Below are 18788 nucleotides of genomic sequence, written 5' to 3' on the forward strand. Positions count from 1 at the left end.
GCAGGCGACGCTCAGGCTCCCGGGGACCACTTCTGAGGGAGCCAGCCCTCCCACGAGGCAGTTATTTGAGAGCCGGAGCGAGGGCGCGAGGCCGGAGGGCTCCCCGCAGCCGCCCACCCGGTCCTCTGGGAGCCGAGTCCTACCTGGAGGAGGAGCGCCCCGGAGCTCGAGGACGGTGGAGGAAAGTTGGGGGGCGAGGGCGCGGAGCCGCGAGCCTAGGAGCCGCGGCCGGTGTCCGCGTCTCATGAATATGCAGGAGCCACCTCCCTCCCTCCGTGACGTCACGGGCCGTCCTGGGGTGAGCGCCGGAGCTGCTCGGGGTCCGCGCCAGTGAGCGCGGCTGCTGAGGGCGAGCTAGCGGCGCGGCGGCGGGCACCGGAGGCCGAGCGCGGCGGCGCCCGAAGCGCACACAGCGGCAGGGCAAGGCGGCCCGAGGCCCGGCGGACACCGGAAGGCGAGAGCCGGCGAGGGCAGTAGGCGGCGGCGGCGGCAGCGGCAGCTCGTAGGCGGCGGCGGCGGCGAGGATGGTGACTGGGAGGCTGTGCTGGGTACCGCTCCTGCTGGTGCTGGGCGTGGGGAGCGGCAGCGGCGGCGGCGGCGGGGGCAGCCGGCGGCGCCGCCTCCTCGCCTCTAAAGGTGGGTGCTGGGGAAGTTTCTTCGTCTCCGAGGAGGGAAGCAGGGAGGGCTTGAGGGTGCAAGCGGCGGGGACCCCGCTGGATTTGCACACCCTCCCTTGCCGCAGCTTCCCCGGCCTCCGTGCGCCCGGGATGACCAAAGTGAGCGCCCAGCGCCCTGGACCAGAGAGATTCCACCTGCGGACGCCGGCCCAACCCCTGGGCAGGTTCTAGGGACCCAGGGGAAGGCCAGGTCTGGGGAGTCCGGACAACTCTGTGGGCTTTCTGCGTCGGAGTGGGGGTGTAGTGGCCGAGTGGCGGGCTCCGGCCCGGGAGCGGCGGGAGCAGGGCGCTGGCACGGCGCGGACAGGCAGTTGTCTGCTCCAGCCCTGAGGGAGGAATCAGTGGCGGCGACGTCAAAGGAGGGAGCAGAGCTCGTTTCCCAGCTCGGGGATGGGGTGGAAACTTGTGGGCTCCGGGGAAGGCCTCCCTGGCTGGCTTCAGGATCCCCCAGGGCGGCTCTGGCTCCCCTGGGAACGCGCGCCCTCCGGGTGGGCCGCGGAGTCCGGAAGAAGTGCGGGATGTGACCCTTCCCCATGGCCTCTCCGACTGTGCTTGGGCACCCGAGCACAGAGGCGCGGAATCCGGTGACCTCCCTCCCCGCAACCCTATTGGCTTGGAGTTCTTGACCTCCCCGCTTCTCCCGCCCCGGAGGAAGCAAGATCCTGGTGAACGCCTGGCGCGGTCGGGAGACTGTAGGCTGGCGAGCCGCGGAATTTGCTGCCTGGGAGCGCGGGGAGGAGCGCCGGGGTGGGGGCGTCTGGAGGGCGAACTGAAACGGAAGGTCACGTGCTTGCTGGACGGTGGTGGGAGAGGCAAGGGAGGAGCAGAGCGGGCTTGGGTGGCGATGGGCGCAGGAGAGGCGGTGGCAGTTCTGGGCTGGAGTGCCCGGCTTGGTGGTAACTTGTTGATTCTCTGCGTTTTGACTAGGATAGAAGGGCGTGCGATTGGTTTAAAGGCTGTGGCCAGATTTGCCCGGCAACCAGTACGGGAAGGAACGTGGTCACTGACAATCCTCAGAGGACGGAGGAGTTTGCTCTTGTAGATAAAGAGGCTCCGTATTAGCGGCAACCTGATTTGCAAACTGGCTTTGAACTGTAGCTTACCTGTGGCTCAGGAGGGAATGTATTCTACGTTTAATTACCCTTGGAGGGTGGGGAGAGCGCGAGGCAGCCAGTTCGCCTCCTCAGACCTCGGGAATGCCTCTCCCGCAACTTGAGAGTGAGACGGTTGAGAAGAATAGGAGAGTTTCTGTTTATGCTGTAATTTTTTAGTTTGGTGGCATCGTTTTTTGTAACATTATTTTATAAGCAGGCATCCTGTTCCTTTTCATCAATTCCTACCCCACCCCCATCCTTGAGAGGTAGTTTTTTGGGGAGGAAGACGAAAACTGATTATGAAAATGTCTCAAACATGTGGTAAAGGAAAGGTAAAGGAATGGGTAAAGGAGTCGTTGATCATTCAGAGAGACGCTTGTTTTGGTGAAAGCAAGAATAAAAAACAAAGAACGACCAAATCGTTTGCTCTCCTTCCCCAATATAGACACTTTGTTAAATAGGCAGATTACATGTTTTCGATTTTTTTCGTCACTTTGTAGCGGAGCAAATGGCGTATGTTTAAGCCGATGTTTACATACAGGGGGGCTCACAGCAAGTGAAGGAAGGGAAAAAAACTTGTTTGGGAGGAAGACCTGGTATGCTTATGCATCGCCTAGTTCCCAGGTCGAAATGGAAAACTTGGTAGAGATAAAAGAGAAAGATTGAAAAGAAAAAAAAAAAAAAAATCCAGGCTTTCAGTGATTCACGCATATGTGAATAATTACGTGCATTTTAACCAACACCTTGCATCTTCTCCACTTAGAACATATTCATTTCATGTTGAAAATAAGCCATTTGTCTTTCCGGAGTAAAAAGTTGATTGGTCCTGCGGAGCTAGAGTTGCTGTCTCCCCCGCGTTCTTTCCTCTTTCTCTTTTCAACCACTGGGGGGCTGCAAAGGGCGCCGTTAGCTACATTTTTCTTTTCATTTCTTTTTTAAAGACAAATGTGTAATATTCGATCAAAACAGAGACATTTGCTATGACACTTTAGCTGGGATTTACAGGGCTGACTCTCCTTATTACAATGCACGTGCATTTTATGTCTCTAAATTTTATATAATTTCTGAAGAACATTTGAGATACTGAAGGTATGCTTCATATATGATGTGTCCCACCACTGACTCTGCCTTTTCTAAGGTTCATGTCATTATTATCCCCATCACTAAAAAGGAGAAAAGTCAGGAAGACCTATGAAGAAGACTGAACAAAAAAATAGCTTTCTTTTCCCATACAATTTCTGAATTCATTCACAGAGGAAAAATGGGAGTGGGGCATCAAGCTGCGTGGCAGACCTGAATGCACCCTCTGGACAACTGTCTGGAAGTATGTCCTCCCGGCTTGGGCTCGTGTACGATGTCGTGTTTGTGGCACACAGCTTGTTCTGCCTTTGTGTTTCTTGCTTCCTCCTGTAGGGAATTGAGCAGCTAATCCCTGAGAACTGTTTGGGGTTTTCGCAGAATCTCTGCACTTTGAGTACAAACATACTCCTGACGTCAGAAATAATACAGTGGCCAGGCAACTATTATAACTCCTTCCTTTTCTCTCCTGTATCTTGATTATTCAAAAAAAGACAAACACTTTCTGGATGCTTTGAAAAGACCAGATCCTATGCACATGTTTCATGAGCAAAGCTTGGGAAGGCATTGTGGACCCAAGGAGCCTCTGGAGCAGAGAAAGGCATGTCTTATCCAGGGAAGAAAAGGCAATACAAAGTAACCTCTTAAGATTTGTGCCAAATTTGGTGATGCATCAGTGGTCTCAGGTCTCAGGGATCTGGTACACAAACGCTTTTCAGTCCTCAACATCCAGGTATTGGTTGTTCAGGACGATGCTTGAGTAGAGACCATCAGCAATAACTGATGTAGTGCCCGCCTGTGTGTGCGCCCAGAGCCTGGCTCAGTGCTCTGGAGGATTCTTAGCAAATATAAGATCACCCCCCCCCCCAACCATTCCCATCTCACTACTACCTTGCTTTGAGAGCTTTGATCTGACTGGAGACAAGATTTTTATGTGAAAACTTTAAGAGAATGACAGCAGGCTGAGTTTGTGCAAGTATAGTACCATGCGATGGGGACGCAGACAAGGGAGCTAGAGATAGGAAGAGGGCTTGCAAGCACAGCATTTGGTAATAGGGAGGGGAGGAGATTGTAGCAGTAGTTGTATAATTGTAGTAACTGCAGTTTGTGGAACTTCTCCTTAGTGTGTTACAGGCACTGCGCTAATCCGTTTAACTGGGCTGTCTCTCATTTTTACAAATGCAGGGCTGGTTTTGGTAGCCCATTTCACACAGGAAGAAACTAAGTCTGAAAGAGGGCAAGTGACTTGCCAGGACAACCAGGGGAGGATGTGACACTGGGGTGAGAATGCGAAGGCTCACCATGGCCAGTGCGCCTTGACTGTTCATCGCATATTCTCCCCTTTGGATTTAAAGGCAGATCTAGTGACCACAGGGAAGCTGACTGTATCTCTGAGATCCCCAAGAGCCCCTGTGGCCCTGCATACACAGGAGGAGAGTCCAGGGCTGCTGTTTCAAGGACCCTGTTGGGAGATAAATGGAGTGGGCCTTGTTCTCAGCCATGGAAACCTGTGTTCTAGCTTCAAGCAGCAGCCTCATCCTCCCTCTTAACAGATTCAGAAACCATCCTTGCGTATTCCAAAGTGCACACGCAGAACCTCCCGTGGGGGCGAAGGTGGTGTGGACTTTTTATGGTGAATTGTCCTATATCATCTCTTGGAAAGTAGCATGTGTCTCCTGGGGGTGTGGTAGTTATTTCCCCAACAACTGAAGCACAAACGACAAAATGTCCTCAGCACTGCATCAGAGGGTGCACCCTGACCTTCACTCATCCCAAAGCCCCTGTGGTTCCTGGACCAAGATGTGCTCATTCCTGCCCTGGACCCTTTGGACCATGTCTTCAAGCTAGACGGTCACCTTCCTCAGCCTAATGCCTTCTGTGACTCAAGACACAGCCAGGCCTGGGCATGGTTTCTCCTAGGAGCCTTCCCTGACTGGTCCCCCTGGCTGGTCCCCCGGGATATGGCTCTCCCTCTGGTGTACCTGTGCTCCTTGTCTGGCTCCAGCACTGCCCTGTGAGCTCTGAGGGCTGGAATCTTGTCCTGATTCTCCCTCCCTGTCCTGGTCTCCAAGTCCACCCCACTGCCTGGCCTCCGGATGTGAGCCGAGCAGTCAGTAGTGAGTGGCTTGGTGAATCCACCTGTCTGCAGTTGCAGTGCTATTGTTTAATGACACAGAGATTTTGGATGTTTTCTCCTGTCCTGTAGGAAGGAAAATTTGGGCTTCATAGCGAGAGAAACCTGGGTTCCAATCCTGGCCCTACTGCTTCCCAGTAAGATAATCTTGGACAAATCAATGAATCCCTTTGAACCTCAGTTTCCTTATCTATAAAATGGGGATACAAAGACCTACCTTGCCAAGTGGTTGTCAGGCAAGTGTTTAGAAATCACTTAGCACAGTTCATGGCATGTAAACAGCATTAAATACACAGTGACTGTAATTACTGTAATTACTGATCATTTAAACACTGGGTTCTAGCATCTGAGATTTGGTGACATTCTCCCTTTCTGACTGACCTCTTGGCAGTTCAGTAGCTTCGTTCATATCTTCCCTCCGTTCAAACTCTGTTCTCTCTGTCTCTGTCTCCCTCCACATGTGCATATGTGTGGACATAGTCATATATAAATACATGCACACATAGACATTTGGCTTGAATTGTGAAAACACCTGCCTCTTTCACTAGTCTATGAATGCCTTTGAGGCTGGGACCCATGTCTTGTCTCATTCATCTCAAAAGCCCTGGCACTTAACGCAGGGCCAGCTCTGAGGGAGGACTCAGCAATGTGTGTTATCTAAATAAATAAACATCTCTATGTGCCACTGCCGAAGGTGTGGGATTCTGGTCTCTGGAGGAAGAGCTTTACTGGTGTGATTTGGGTTGTAAAGAGAAGTCCCCTGACCAGCAAACACTTTCCTTCCAGCCTTGCTGTCTCAGAATGCAGAGAAGCACTCTTTTTTTGTTTGTTTGTTTAAGACACTGGCAACCTCTGTGATGATGCATGTTTATGTGGAAGGGGGTAATTGACATTGTGATAGCCAAATGACAGCTTGAGGCAGATTATTATTTTATTATTTATTATCTAGCCCACCACTAATTGGACCCTGTGGAAATTGGAATGGTGGGTTTGCAGATAAATCATGAGAGGACTGAGCTGGGGGAAGCCTGCTGAGCTGAAGACACTCGCACTGAACAGGACAGAAGTTCGCCATCTTAATCAGCTGGGGCTTCTGTAGCAAAAATAACATAGATCAGGTGGCTTAGAAACAACAGAAATTGATTTCTACAGTTCTGAAGGAAGGAAGTCCAAGAATGATTATGTTCTGGTGAGAGTTTTCTTCTGGGTTGCAGACTGCTGACTTCTTACCGTGTCCTTCTGTGTGGAATGCAGAGAGAGGAAGCAGGCTCTCTAACGACTCTCGCAAGGACACTAATCCCATTCATGAGGACCCCACCCTCATGATCTCTTCTAATCCTAATATGCTGGGATTTGGGTTTTAAGGAGAGGGTCTCCAAAAGACCCTGTCTCCTAATACTATCACACTGAGGGTAGAGTTTCAACATGTGAATTTTGGGAGGACACAAAATTCATCCTACCAATCATGCTGTCAGCTTTGGGGGAGCAATAGACAGAAGACAGGAGGCAGCAGTGGTTGGAGGAGGATGCTTGGGGTGAGAGTGAGGCCAACCCAAACATGCACTGGGCCTCACTTTTAGCTGTTTCAGCCAAGAGCTATGTCTCAGTCTCCTGTTATTCTCTATGAGCGGATTGAAAAGCTAAAACAAATATCAGATATCAAAGAGCTCTGTCTAGGACAAACATCACACATGACACAGACTATTGGAGAACTTGGTAGCTTCTGGGAAAAGGGTAGACGACTGTGCATGAAACACCTGGAAAAAGTTTTGTGGGAAAGGAAGAAATTGGCAAGGATAGGAGAAGCCAGCAAAGATTAACGGAGAAAATGAAAGAGGTCTTGATGGGAGAGTAGGCATTTGGTCAGCAGATAGGAGGTGGGCAGGACAGGTAGATGCAAGGTAAGAATGCCCATGTTGGTACGCAGGCAGGAGTAAGGAGGGAGCCCAGCCCTGGACAAATATATTTCTGCATACAGATTTATAAGGCTAATAAAAGAGTGAATGTTTATTGAATGCATACCGTGTGCCAGGCACTATTTTAAGCACTTTATATATGTCAGTTGGTTTCATCTTAACCCCAGTTGGTTTGATCTACCAATGATGCAGGTAGAATTACTATCCCATCTTTACAGAGGAGGACACTGAGGCCCAGAGAAGGGAAGTTACTTGCCCAAGGTCCCACAGCTTAGAGACAGTAGAACTGAGATTTGAACCCAGAGCAGTGTGGCAGACATGGATTTCCCATATCACACAGGCTTACCTAGCAGAGTGATGTGTTTTCAGCCCAAGATTATGCTCTGAGTGAGGCCAGAGAGGCCTGCTGCCCTGGAACATTCTGAGGCAGTTCAGGAACATTTGGGTCTTCAAAATTGCTGAAAGAATCAGTTTCTCTGGAAGCCTCACTCTCTGATTGACTTCCCCGTCAGGAGCGAACATCATCTTTCTCTTCTCGCCCTGGCAGCTGGAAGCCTTCCTCCCCTCCCGTCATGCTTGGCCTCAAGTAGAGAAGGCAGCTGTCTGCATTGCATGGTCCATTGGAGGGGTCTCCTGAATCAGGAAGACCTCCCAGCAGTTGTTCATTTGGGTTAAACATGGCCCTCCTCTGACTCTTTTTTTTTTAAGCAGGCAGGGTTAAGAAAAGCTACCACAGACACTTTCAAGTATATTAGATGTACTTGAAGCCTGGACTCTGGGGAGAATGAGGAGGGGTTACTGAAAGGCGAGTGTGGCAAGAGGGGAGAGAGATGGCATAGATGAAATAGAAGGTGACATGACTGCTCATAAGACTGCCTTTTATTCTGCTGTTGTGGCAGGATTTTATATATGTCGATTGTCTTTTTCACACATACCCATTTTACAGATTGGTAAGTGAACACCACAGGGCACGTAGCCGCAGAGCCAGGAATCAGACCAAGCGGTCAGACTAATTGCAGTTGGTTGCAACCCAGCACCAGGAAGCCAGGTGATATCTTGGATGATGTCACCCGAAGACCACTTCTCCCACCTCTTAGTGGTTTTCTAATCCTCAGGCACTTGTTTCCAGTACCTTCTCAGGACTTTGCTTGTCCCCAGCTCAGTGTCCTCTGCTTACATCAGTCCTCCGGAGATGGCCCTGACCAACTCTTCTCCTAGCTCACCTTAAGCCCTGCTCAGAGGCTTGCTCCATGTCTGGCCCCTCTAGGATGCCCTGGGGTACCACCAGCCCCATGTGTGTGCCAACCCAGCCTCTCATCTTCCCTCCACGAAGCTGCTGCTTACTCTGTGGCCTCTGTTTGGATCAAAGGTACAAGATCTGCACACTCACCCAAGCCAGAGCCCTGGAGTCCCCCAGCATCCTCATCTGTCCTCTTCCATCACACCCCATCCTTCATCACGTTCAATTGATTCTACCCATAAAGACCTAGAACCTTCCCACTCCCCTCCATGCCCGTTGCTACTGCCTTATTTAGCACCTCTTGGGAATGAAAGCACCCCCTCCTCATCCCATCCATCACCCTGTTGCCAGGATGGGTCACATCAACCCCGGTCCCACCAGGCCTGTAGGAGTGCCATCCCAATCATCATGAATTCCATCCTTCACCATCCCTGCTGCAGTCTGTTAAGGTCCCAGGGCTTTGAGAATAACGTAACACTCTTGGAATTGCCTCAAGATTCCATCCCTCCCAGGTTACCCTTGTGACGCTCATTGTCTGAACAGCCTGGCCTCTTGATGTCCCCGGCTGACTCTCTACTTCCATGGGCAGCAGAATCTTTGCTGCCACTGGGGTTCCAGCACCTGAAGTCCAATTCTCCTATTACGTTTCATTGCCAATGCCCGGGGGGGGGTGCTTGGGGATAGGAGATGGAACAGGCCACCAGTTCCCATCCTAGAGGAAACCAGCCCTTCTCCCACCTTCTACCTCTCCTATCCCTACCATCACCCCTTCAAGGAGCTCAGGCATTCATAGAGCAAAGGCCTGGACCGAGTGTCTACAGAGATCTTCTGCCTACGCTCTTGCAACCCAAGCCTCCTCTGAAGCTAGGATACACAGAGAGCCTCACCCCTGAAGACAAACCACGGTCCTCTCAAGATAGATCCAAACTCTCCAGCCTCACATAAAAGTCCGTTGATGGTTTCTCCCCTCACTTCTCATCTGGCCTTCTCTTCTCTCAGTGAACTTTCCAGCAGTTTCCAGATAGTAAATACTATCTTCTCTCAAGAGCTTACTGTGTGCTGGGCTCTGTTCTGAGTGCTTTATGGGTATTAATACTCCTTCAGTCCTCCACTCAATCAGATGTCTGCTCTTATTATCCCCATTTTACAGGTGAGGAAACTGAGGCCAGGAAGGTTAAGCTACTTACCTAGTTCACCCAACTACTACTGCTACTACAGCAGAGCTGGGATTTGAATGGCCAAAGTCTACTTGCAGAGACAACCCCCTTATCCGTTGGGTCAGTGACTCTCAAGCCTGGATGCACAGTGGAACCACTTGAGAGTTTCAAAATAACAGAGGTGCCTGGAACACCCCTGCAGAGATGCTGGTGTCATTGATCTAGGACTTGGGGTTTAGTTTAAAGCTCTCAGATGTTTGTTATGCCCAGCCAAGGTTGAGAAGTGCCCCTGCCAACCCCTATTGCTGACAGTTCCCCAGGGAATGCTTCATTTCTTGGCATGGGTTGCAGGGCTGCTCCTGGGTGGGGGCCTTGACCCTCTTTATTTCACCAACTCTGGTTTCCCCCATCACAGTGCCTATCGCCTCCCTGCCTCTCCAGGCAGACTGTGACCCCCTCGAGGGGGAAGCATCCTGGTCACCTCTGTGTGACTGGTGCCCAGCACAGTCTGAGGTCCAGAGTGAATGCTGAGTGTTGAGGGAGTGACGATATGCCGGGGTGATGCCACCCACACTGGCTGCAAGTCCCTGAGGACTCTGCCCATGCACACTTCCCCCAGTCAGGGCTACTCCCTGCCTTTGGTCACTGGTAGGAACTAGTCATCAGGCCTCTCCCCTTTAGTTAACTGATTCTCCTTCCAAACCAATGACAGACAGCATTCACTTTGTAAAGGTTGAAAACACTAAGTTCCGCAGATGAGTTGAGTGAACTCTAACCACACCAAGATGTGTAAGGGAGTCAAGTCCAGCAGATGCCGCTGGAATTCTCACTGAGAAAGGCTGTAAATGCCACTCGTAGCTTCTAAAAATGCTTAATTGGCTGAAATTTGACTTAAGTTTTGCCGATAGAAAAAAACAAAACAAAACACACAGCACATCATTTTTGTGATTTCTGCCACTTTGCATTTCCATGATGTGTGTCGTATTATATAGTTAAACAAATCTGCAGTCTTCAAAGAAGCCTGACGAGGAAATCACCTGTGGAGAAGGCAGTGACTCCAAGTCACGTGACTTGGATCCACTGATCTGTGTGAGGCTCAGGGCACATCACGCAGCCCTCTGGGGTCTGCTTTTCCCTGTGCAGAAAGGACAGGAGGGCACCGCCCTCCTCTATTCAAGAAAGTTCTGAGTATCCACGTGCAAGTGGCTCTGAATACCCTTTGGAAGGATAAAGTGCTTAAGAAAATAAGGTGATCAGATTGAAGAAATTGGTTTTGAGACTTCAGGACTCCAGCCCTCCAAACAAAACCCTACATCTTTCCGTCTTTATACTGTCTTACCAATTTAATTAATGATATTTTCAGGAGAAGTCTGAATTTAGCGGTAAGGCCCTTCCTAATTCTTTAATGTACATTCTGCATATGGTACACGGCGGGCGTTCACCATGGTTATGCAAGGGGTCCAGCAGTTGCAGGCCCATACATTTTCAGGGAAGAACCAGTCAAAACTGTTAATATGATGTCAAGTTGATGTGTCATTTTCCAATTTGCATGGATAACTGCACCTCAGCAAATTAATTAAAACAGATAAATGTTAATCTAATGCATGTCTCCTTGTAATTAATGAAATATAACCATTACCGGGTATTCGATTTATTATTTTAGTTTATAAAATGCCGAATTCTTCTGTAAAGTTAGATACAATAAGAGGAGAAGCTGACCCATATATAGCACTAGGAAAAGTGATCACATTTCAATAAATTAATCACGCTCTAAAAGGATATAGTTCATTAACACCATGAACTGAAAGTGTTCGATGTAAATTAGATTAACCTTTTTAGCGACACTTGCATTTATATTGCATATTCTCTTCAAACTCCAAGCACTTTACATATATTAATTCGATGAACCCTCACCAGACCCTTGTTAAGTAAGTACATATATCAAAGTTGGAAGGGAGGAGAAATGAAACCCTTCAAAAATACTGAAATCCTGGTCTTAAGATTTATGATTTCCTCTTCAGCAGTACCGTTTATGCTGGGCTTCTGGAGCTGGAGAACATGGGTGGTATTCAGGCTGTCTCGTGCTGTCAGGAAACAATTAGCCCATCACTCAGTACCTGAAGCCAGAGATGCTTGTGCTGGGCGCTCAGGCCAAATGCTCTGCCTTCTTTCACAAAATACACCCCAGCAACAGTGGGTCTGGCGGTGGACAGGGCAGCCCCAAGTGGATGTGGGTGATGGGAACTTAGTGCCCCACTGGGGCATCCGAGGGTCATCTTCCCTTGGGCCAGCTGCTGCTCCTTTTTACATCCCTACCCTTGATCATATATCTGGGTGCTGAGGTTGGGCTGTGGTGAACAAGACCTTGGGAGGCTATTGGGAGAAGAAAGGAGGAGGGACAGGGAGATGGGAATGGGCTTAACCTCTTCAGCTGGGGGTCTTTACTCAGGCCCGCCTGAGTTGGGGGCCAAGACCTCTGTCTCTTTACCTGCTGGGATGGAGAGTGAGAGAGGAGGAGTCCCTCTGCATCTAGCTGAAAGCCTGCTCCTCAAAGAAACTTTCCTGAGCGAGTACCTGGGTCTTCTGTAGCAGCTGGTCACTGGGACCACTCCTCTCCTATGGGGGCTCTGCCTACTTGCAGGACTTACTGTCCGTTGCCTACTGAAGATTGCACAGCGGGGAGAGGAAGCAGGGCTCGCATTATAAAAGCCTATGAAGAATCAGGGGAGGAGACTATAAGCATTTCCCAGCTTGATTGACTGTGTGTTTGGTGGTCTGAATATTTATTTTTCCAACTCTTTCTGTTCCTTCAAGTTCTCAAACCCGCAAGTGCTTTCCTAGGGGCAGATTTTCACTTTATTCCACAAACCCATTGAAATGCTGTGTGTCTCAGATAACGGTCTGCCCTGGAGCTAGCACATCACTAATGGTTAGACATGAAATAGAATGTAGGAGAACAAAGTTGGAGTGTCGGGGATTCTTCTCCCTGCTTCTGGAGTTGGAAAATCATGTGCTCTGGTCCTCATGCAAGGACAGTTGAACCCCACCCAGTCCTAGAATCTCAGCTCATTCTGCTCTGCCAGCACTTCTTGGCACACTTGTCTGCTGCAAAATGCTCCAGATTCTCTCCTCCAGACCTCGTACGGAAGGGATGAAGAATCTGGATGTAGGGTCAAGAACCAAGACAGGCCATGACTCAGGAAACTCACAGAAATGCTAGGGAATGAGAGAAAATATTGAATTTGCAGTTTATGGTATTTTAAGAGTTTCCTTCCTTCCTTCCTTCCTCCCTCCCTCTTCATTTCTTCTTCTCTTGTGTGTTTTTGTTTGTTTGTAGGAGGGTGTGTGGTCATTTGGAGCAGGGAAGGAGGCTGAGATAATTTACAATCAGAGTTAAAAAGAATTTCACTTTCAAGATCTAGGTTTCACTTTCTTTTTGTTGGTTATTTATGTTTTTTTCCCGAAAGCAAACCAATTATTTTGGCTTTATGGCGCCATCATGAGAAATATCAAGATGGCTTATCTTGTGTATTAATTTTAAAATTATATTTAAGTCTTTTTAGTGATTTATTCTTCTTTTAACTAGAGGTCACAAATAAAGCACCTTTTTTTTTTTTTTTTTAACTGCACTTGTATCTTTTCCCTCTTGAAAACCCCCCTGCATCCCCTCCCCGCCAACCTTCCAGTCCTTAAATTGCAGCCCTCTTACTTGGAGGAACTCGAGTCAGAGACCAGCCAAGAATCTTTGCTTGAAGACGGAGTTTTCCTGGAGTTTTGCTTTCAGACGTGTCCCACCTCTTGTCTCAGAGCCCACGAGGGAGGAGGGGAGGGCTGACGGAATTGTCGGGTCATCTTCAGCACCCTTCTCATCCTCTCCTTCCCCTCCTGCCATATCTCTTCCTACTCCCTAAGTCCCTCCAGGATCTCTCTCTGCAAGACCTTGGTGGTACCAAGGTCTGCTTTTGGAGGTAGTGTTTGGCTGCTCCCTGGAAACCACTTCTTCTTTTTTTTTTTTTTTTTGCGGTACGCGGGCCTCTCACTGTTGCGGCCTTTCCCGTTGTGGAGCACAGGCTCCGGACGCGCAGGCTCAGCAGCCATGGCTCACTGGCCCAGCCTCTCCGCCGCACGTGGGATCTTCCCGGACCGGGGCACAAACCCGCGTCCCCTGCATCAGCAGGCGGACTCTCAACCACTGCGCCACCAGAGAAGCCCACCCACTTCTTAAATTACTACCAATAATCATGAGAATCATCCTCCTCCTAATCTTACAATTTGTTTTCTCCATCCAATGGGAAATGTGAATAGAAGCATCTTTAGAAAACTTTGCTACCTCTGTGGATCAGAGCCACCTAACCTTTAACTAAAGACAGGGGGTTCACTATGCAGCCACAGCTTCCAAACAAGTCATGTGGTTCATACTTCCAACCAAACGGGCTCTGGTAGAGGAGATTTGGAGCTGCCCCTGCCCCTGTCTCAAGTCTACTAGACGTGGTGACCTAATGCTCTCCTTACATCATCTTATCAGAGAGGAAAGGCCCTGACATTCCTGTAAGCTAAGGCAACGGGACATGATGCAGGATCTCACTTGGCGATGTGCGCATTAGAAAGAGAGGACGCTGCTCAACCCCTAGGGTTACGCATTCGCACACTGGTGGCGTTTGGGGCAGCATGGCAGGCTCTCTGGAGGGGGTGGGGGACGTGTGAGGCAGATAGGTCTCTGTCATGGTGCTCAAACCACATTAGGGTGATTTAGCTCCTGTGCTCAAATTGTGGAAGCCCTCCCGGGATGAGTCTGTGTGACACCTTCTGTCATCTAAAAGCTGGCAGTGGTGGCTACAGGTCTTAAAAAGCTGGGCTCCTGCCCATGCTGACTGCCGACTCTGGTGGGTCTTGATGTCTTTTCACTCGTGGGTCCTGGCATGGAGATAGCCTGGTACTTGGTGTGGGTGGCTTCTCTAGCCGTGGGTGAAGACGTGCCCTTGGACATCCTCTCTCCCCAGTACCAAGGCAGCCTTGATTTCCAGGGACCTTGAGCCCTGCCAATCCCCAGCCATCCCTCCTGAACACCTAAGAAGGCACCCCAAGAGACAAGGGAGGGGTTGCCCATCCATTGTGATGTAAGAGCCTCAGGTGTGCAGCCTGGGGGTGTGCTCAGATCCAACCACAGGAGCACTGCCTGGATACGGGCATCAAGCCCAGTGTCTCCCCTTCATTAGTCACAAGGACTCACCTGGTTCTCTAGCTCGGTTGCATCTGCTTAAAGGCAGGGCAGGGTTTCTCCTGAGCAGCGGCCAGCACACCTGCTCAGCAGTCTGTAGAGCACCGATCCTTCTCTGTCTGGTGTTCTCAGTGTTTTTCAGTGTCCTGAGCTGTTCTTGTCTCTGGTCCTTGCGTCTTGTGGCAGGCGCTATCTATATCCCTGACTCTTGTCTTTCTACTGCAGCCAGCTCAGGATAGGGATGGTGGCGGGTGCAGGGTGAAGAGGCAGGGGCCTCACTGCTCAGAGAGCACTTGGTAACTTGGATTCTCCTTGCCTGACTGTACTTCTCTATCCCTGCAGCTCATGGACCGGTTCCTCTTTAATCCACTTCTACGCAGCCCTTGGCGGTTCTTTCAAACACACACACCCAGTCCATCACCCCCTGCTCAGAATCCCTCCATGTCACTTCATCACTTTCAGGATAAAGTCCACTTTCTTTGGCTTATCCCAAAAGGCCCTTAGTGGGTGCCCACCTGTTCCTGGGCTAGAAGGTGAGCTCGTGTGAGCAGAGCCCAACACCTGCACAGTGGCTGAGGAGTGAATGAGCGAATCTTCTCTCCATATGTTGTCCTCACACTTCAGCCTGACCCGCAGAAAGAGCCCAGTTCCCTGCCTCATGGGTCTTCTTGTGTCTCTGCGCCGATGCACGCCCCGCCCTTGCCCCATCTGCCTTTGCCTTGTCTGGCAGCCTGGTGCGCCTTCTGGGATCCATCCCTGGGCATCCCCTGGGAGTATTCTTACCCCCTACCTCGATTACACAGCTCCCATACGGACCGCCACGGTGGCACTTATCAGCTTGCCTACCTGCCCACCTGCCTGTTCCTCACTAAACTGCCTTATCCCTGAGGTCAGTGTCTGTGACGTCCTCACCCTGTGCCCCCAGGCACGTGTGGTCTAGCACAGGGTAGGAGGGTGAGTGATGTCTGGAGTTCCCTAGAACTCAGCTCGTTGCCTTGTGGGGATGGAGGGCTGGCGTGGAGTTCCTCTTGATTTATCTTTCTCCTTCATCCCCCTGGGTCCCCAGTGCCCATCTTTCCAGTGCAAGCCCACCCGAGTAAGGCTGGTGGAGAAGGAGGATTTGGTTAGGAAGGTTAGCATCGTGGGCTGGGTGCTGGCTATCATTGGCATGAGCTGGTGCGTTCAAGGATGGCGAGATAGAGCCAGGCTGGGGGCAGGTGATGTGCTGGAGGTGAGACACATTGGGGCCTGGGAAGCTAGATGGCTCAGGGCCTTGGACCTCTGAGGCTGATGATTCTGGGGGCCATTTCCAGAGTGTATGTGCTTCTGGGATAATTAATGTAAAGTAACTTTCCCATCAATGCAGAAGCTTAGTCATGAGCTCCCTCTTTAATCTGTAACACTGAATACCACCTATCTGGGAGAACATCTTCTGTCACTGCGCCGATGAGAATTAAGTTGTAACCATCGGCTGCTGCGGGTCTTACGCTCTGCCCAGCGTGCCCTCCATGTCTCTCAGTGGTTACTCCTGGCTCCTGTCAGCATCCTCTCAAGCCGCAGACTGTAGAAGTCCTACATGTATAAAGCACGCCTCCTTTTCCAAACAGGCCATTAAAAGTGATTTGCAGTTGGTGACATCAGATGCATGTGTATGGAGAGGCCAGGATAAGGTCTTTAGTTGGAAAAGCTTTGCCATCAGTTAGAGTGAGATGGCCCCACGTGATGAGGCCCGTGGAGGGCTACCCCCATAGCTAGAAAAAAAAAAAAAGAGCAAGTGGGAATCCTTCAAAGTCCAAACATTTACTTCCAGATCTGAGGATATGCTGCTTCAGTTCTAAGCATTCAAGCTTTGACGCTGTGCACAGGGAAACACCACCATCCCCATCCCACCCAAATCCAGGACTTTGGAGGCTGGTGCTGGTAGGGGAAACTCCTGGGGGTGCTCCCTGGAGATGTGGCTCTGCAGGGCTGTATGGGGCGGGTGGCTAACAGCCCTGACTCTGACCCTGAAGCCCCCCTTCTCCTTGGGGCAGGAGTTTTTGTGTCCATTATGCTGCTGGGGCCGGGGCTTGGACAGGACTGAGCTGCCGCCTTCCTGTAACTCTGGCTCAAGTGGGAACAGCTTCTCCCTCTAGATATTAAGGCTAGAGCTTGGACCCAACTGGGTCTGACTAAAGGCTCAGGGTGCATAACAGGGAAATAAGCAGAAAGGATTATGAAGGCAGACCACTGGTTTGCATTGCTTCAGAACGAATGGCCCCTTTTTACAACAAATATTTTATAGTCCTCCCATTATTATCCTGAAATGAATTGTGCTGATATTAACGCTTGCTTGCATACATAATTTAACAAATCAGTATAATGCCTTAACTGAAATATAAAGAAACTAAAAGGAAAATAATGTATCATAAAATAGTGTGTAATGCTTGTGCCCACCTATACTAGAGGAGTAGTGAATTAGATGTTTGCTGTGAATGCCACAGCTGCAAACGCAGATGGCTCCAGGTGCGTGGTATTGGCAAGTCAAATATCATGGTTGGCCTTCCCTGGTGGCGCAGTGGTTGAGAGTCCGCCTGCCAATGCAGGGGACACGGGTTCATGCCCCGGTCCGGGAAGATCCCACATGTCACAGAGCGGCTGGGCCCGTGAGCCATGGCCGCTGAGCCTGCGCGTCCGGAGCCTGTGCTCCGCAATGAGAGATGCCACAACAGTGAGAGGCCCGCGTACCGCAAAAAAAAAAAAAAAAAAAAAAAATCATGGTTGATATTGGGGTGATGTGATTTTAAGAAATGGTGACATACTTCCGGTGAAATTCTGAACGAGACAAAAGTATCCTCAGGCCTTAATTCATAGGATGGTTGTATTCCTGAGAAACTTGGGGTTTATTAAAGCTACACGAAGAATATTTAGCTGACCCATTCCAGTGCATTAGTACAAGGAAGAGAACCGTGGAGTTCTAGATGGTGTGCTGGGGGATGTCCAGGCCGAGAGGTGCCTGGAGGATATACGCCAACACACACACACATACACACACACACACACACACACACACACACTGACTCCTAAGTTCCTGCTTCTAAGATGTACCAAAGCTGGATCCCACATGTACTTGCAGGTGAAATTGCCTTAAAGGGTAGACAGCTTCTGGAGCTGTAGTCTTTCTAGGGAACTTCTGGGGCAAAGGGGAAAATGCCACTAGCTGGTGGACACCTGAAAGAGGTTGTCCCGTTTCACCAGAAGACCTTCTGAAGAATAAAGCCTTCCCAGGGGGCATGTTGGAAGACCGCACTGAGCCCATCAACCATGTGCTGGAGCATCATTTAAGGGGATAGACCAGCGGAAGGGAGGACTGCTACTTTGCCTGGGATGGAGCCAGGCTGGGAGTAGGTGACATGTTGGGAGTGAGACAGGTTGGGGCCTGGGAATCTAGATGGCTCAGGACCTTGGACCTCTGAGGCTGATGATTCTGGGGGCCATTTCTAGAGTGTATATCCTTCCAGGATGATTAATGTAAAGTAACTTTCCCATCAACGAAAAAGCTTAGTCATGGGCTCCCTCTTTCATCTGTAGCACTGAATACCACGTATTTGGGAGAACATACTTTGCTTTAAGTATAGACATGTCTTCCCCTTTCCCTTCTGCTTCTCTTCCCCACAAGCAGAAGAGTAGGGTGGAGGGGTGGAGGAGAGAGCAGACCACACTCGACCCCTCCATCAGGAGACTTAGGAATACCTTGCCTTTTGTGGGGGAGCAGAAGCTTTGTGGATCAGATAGGAGTTTAAAAATGAGTTGGGTTGAGTCTTAGTAATTGACTGAAAAGCTGTAGAATTGGGCTGGAGTCTCTTTAAGGCAGTTGCCATCCAGTAGGAGGCAGGAGCTTGATAGCACCGTAGGGGGCAAAAATAACAGCTTTTCCTGTTTATATCCAGATGGATTAAATGCTAACAAACTGGCTAGAGTATTTATTATGGTCCATACTGATATTTCAGAGATAAAACATTGTTTTCTTGGATGGAAAATTCTTCCTTAGTGTTCTCATTGATAATTTAGAGGAATGAGGGGTTTTATTTTGTTATTAGTCCCTAGGTGTCTGTTTATTCCCCCCCCCCCTTCCTTCACATAAGCTTTAAGGTGCTCCTAAGAGAGAGGCTGAATTGCCAAAGAGAGTTTCAGTAACTCTGAGATGAAAGTGCATTTTAATATTTTGATTTAATGGGAAATGGTATATCCCCTTAATAAGGAGTTCAGTGACATTTGGTAGTTCTGTAATATTTG

The 18788-nt window shown here is 49.8% G+C and overlaps 1 protein-coding gene across 1 annotated transcript in view; it reads left to right on the forward strand.

Annotated features, from left to right (window-relative positions):
• Positions 1 to 470: 470 nt before the first annotated feature.
• CLSTN2 (calsyntenin 2) overlaps positions 471 to 18788 on the forward strand; it is a 634366-nt gene continuing 616048 nt past the window's right edge. Inside the window, exon 1 of the mRNA XM_060010069.1 lies at positions 471 to 636. Within this exon, the coding sequence (XP_059866052.1) occupies positions 525 to 636 (112 nt within the window). The 5' untranslated portion in view covers positions 471 to 524. The remainder of the gene's footprint in view (positions 637 to 18788) is intronic.

This window comes from Delphinus delphis, chromosome 4 (assembly GCF_949987515.2).
Source record: "Delphinus delphis chromosome 4, mDelDel1.2, whole genome shotgun sequence".
NCBI classification, from domain to species: Eukaryota; Metazoa; Chordata; class Mammalia; order Artiodactyla; family Delphinidae; genus Delphinus; species Delphinus delphis.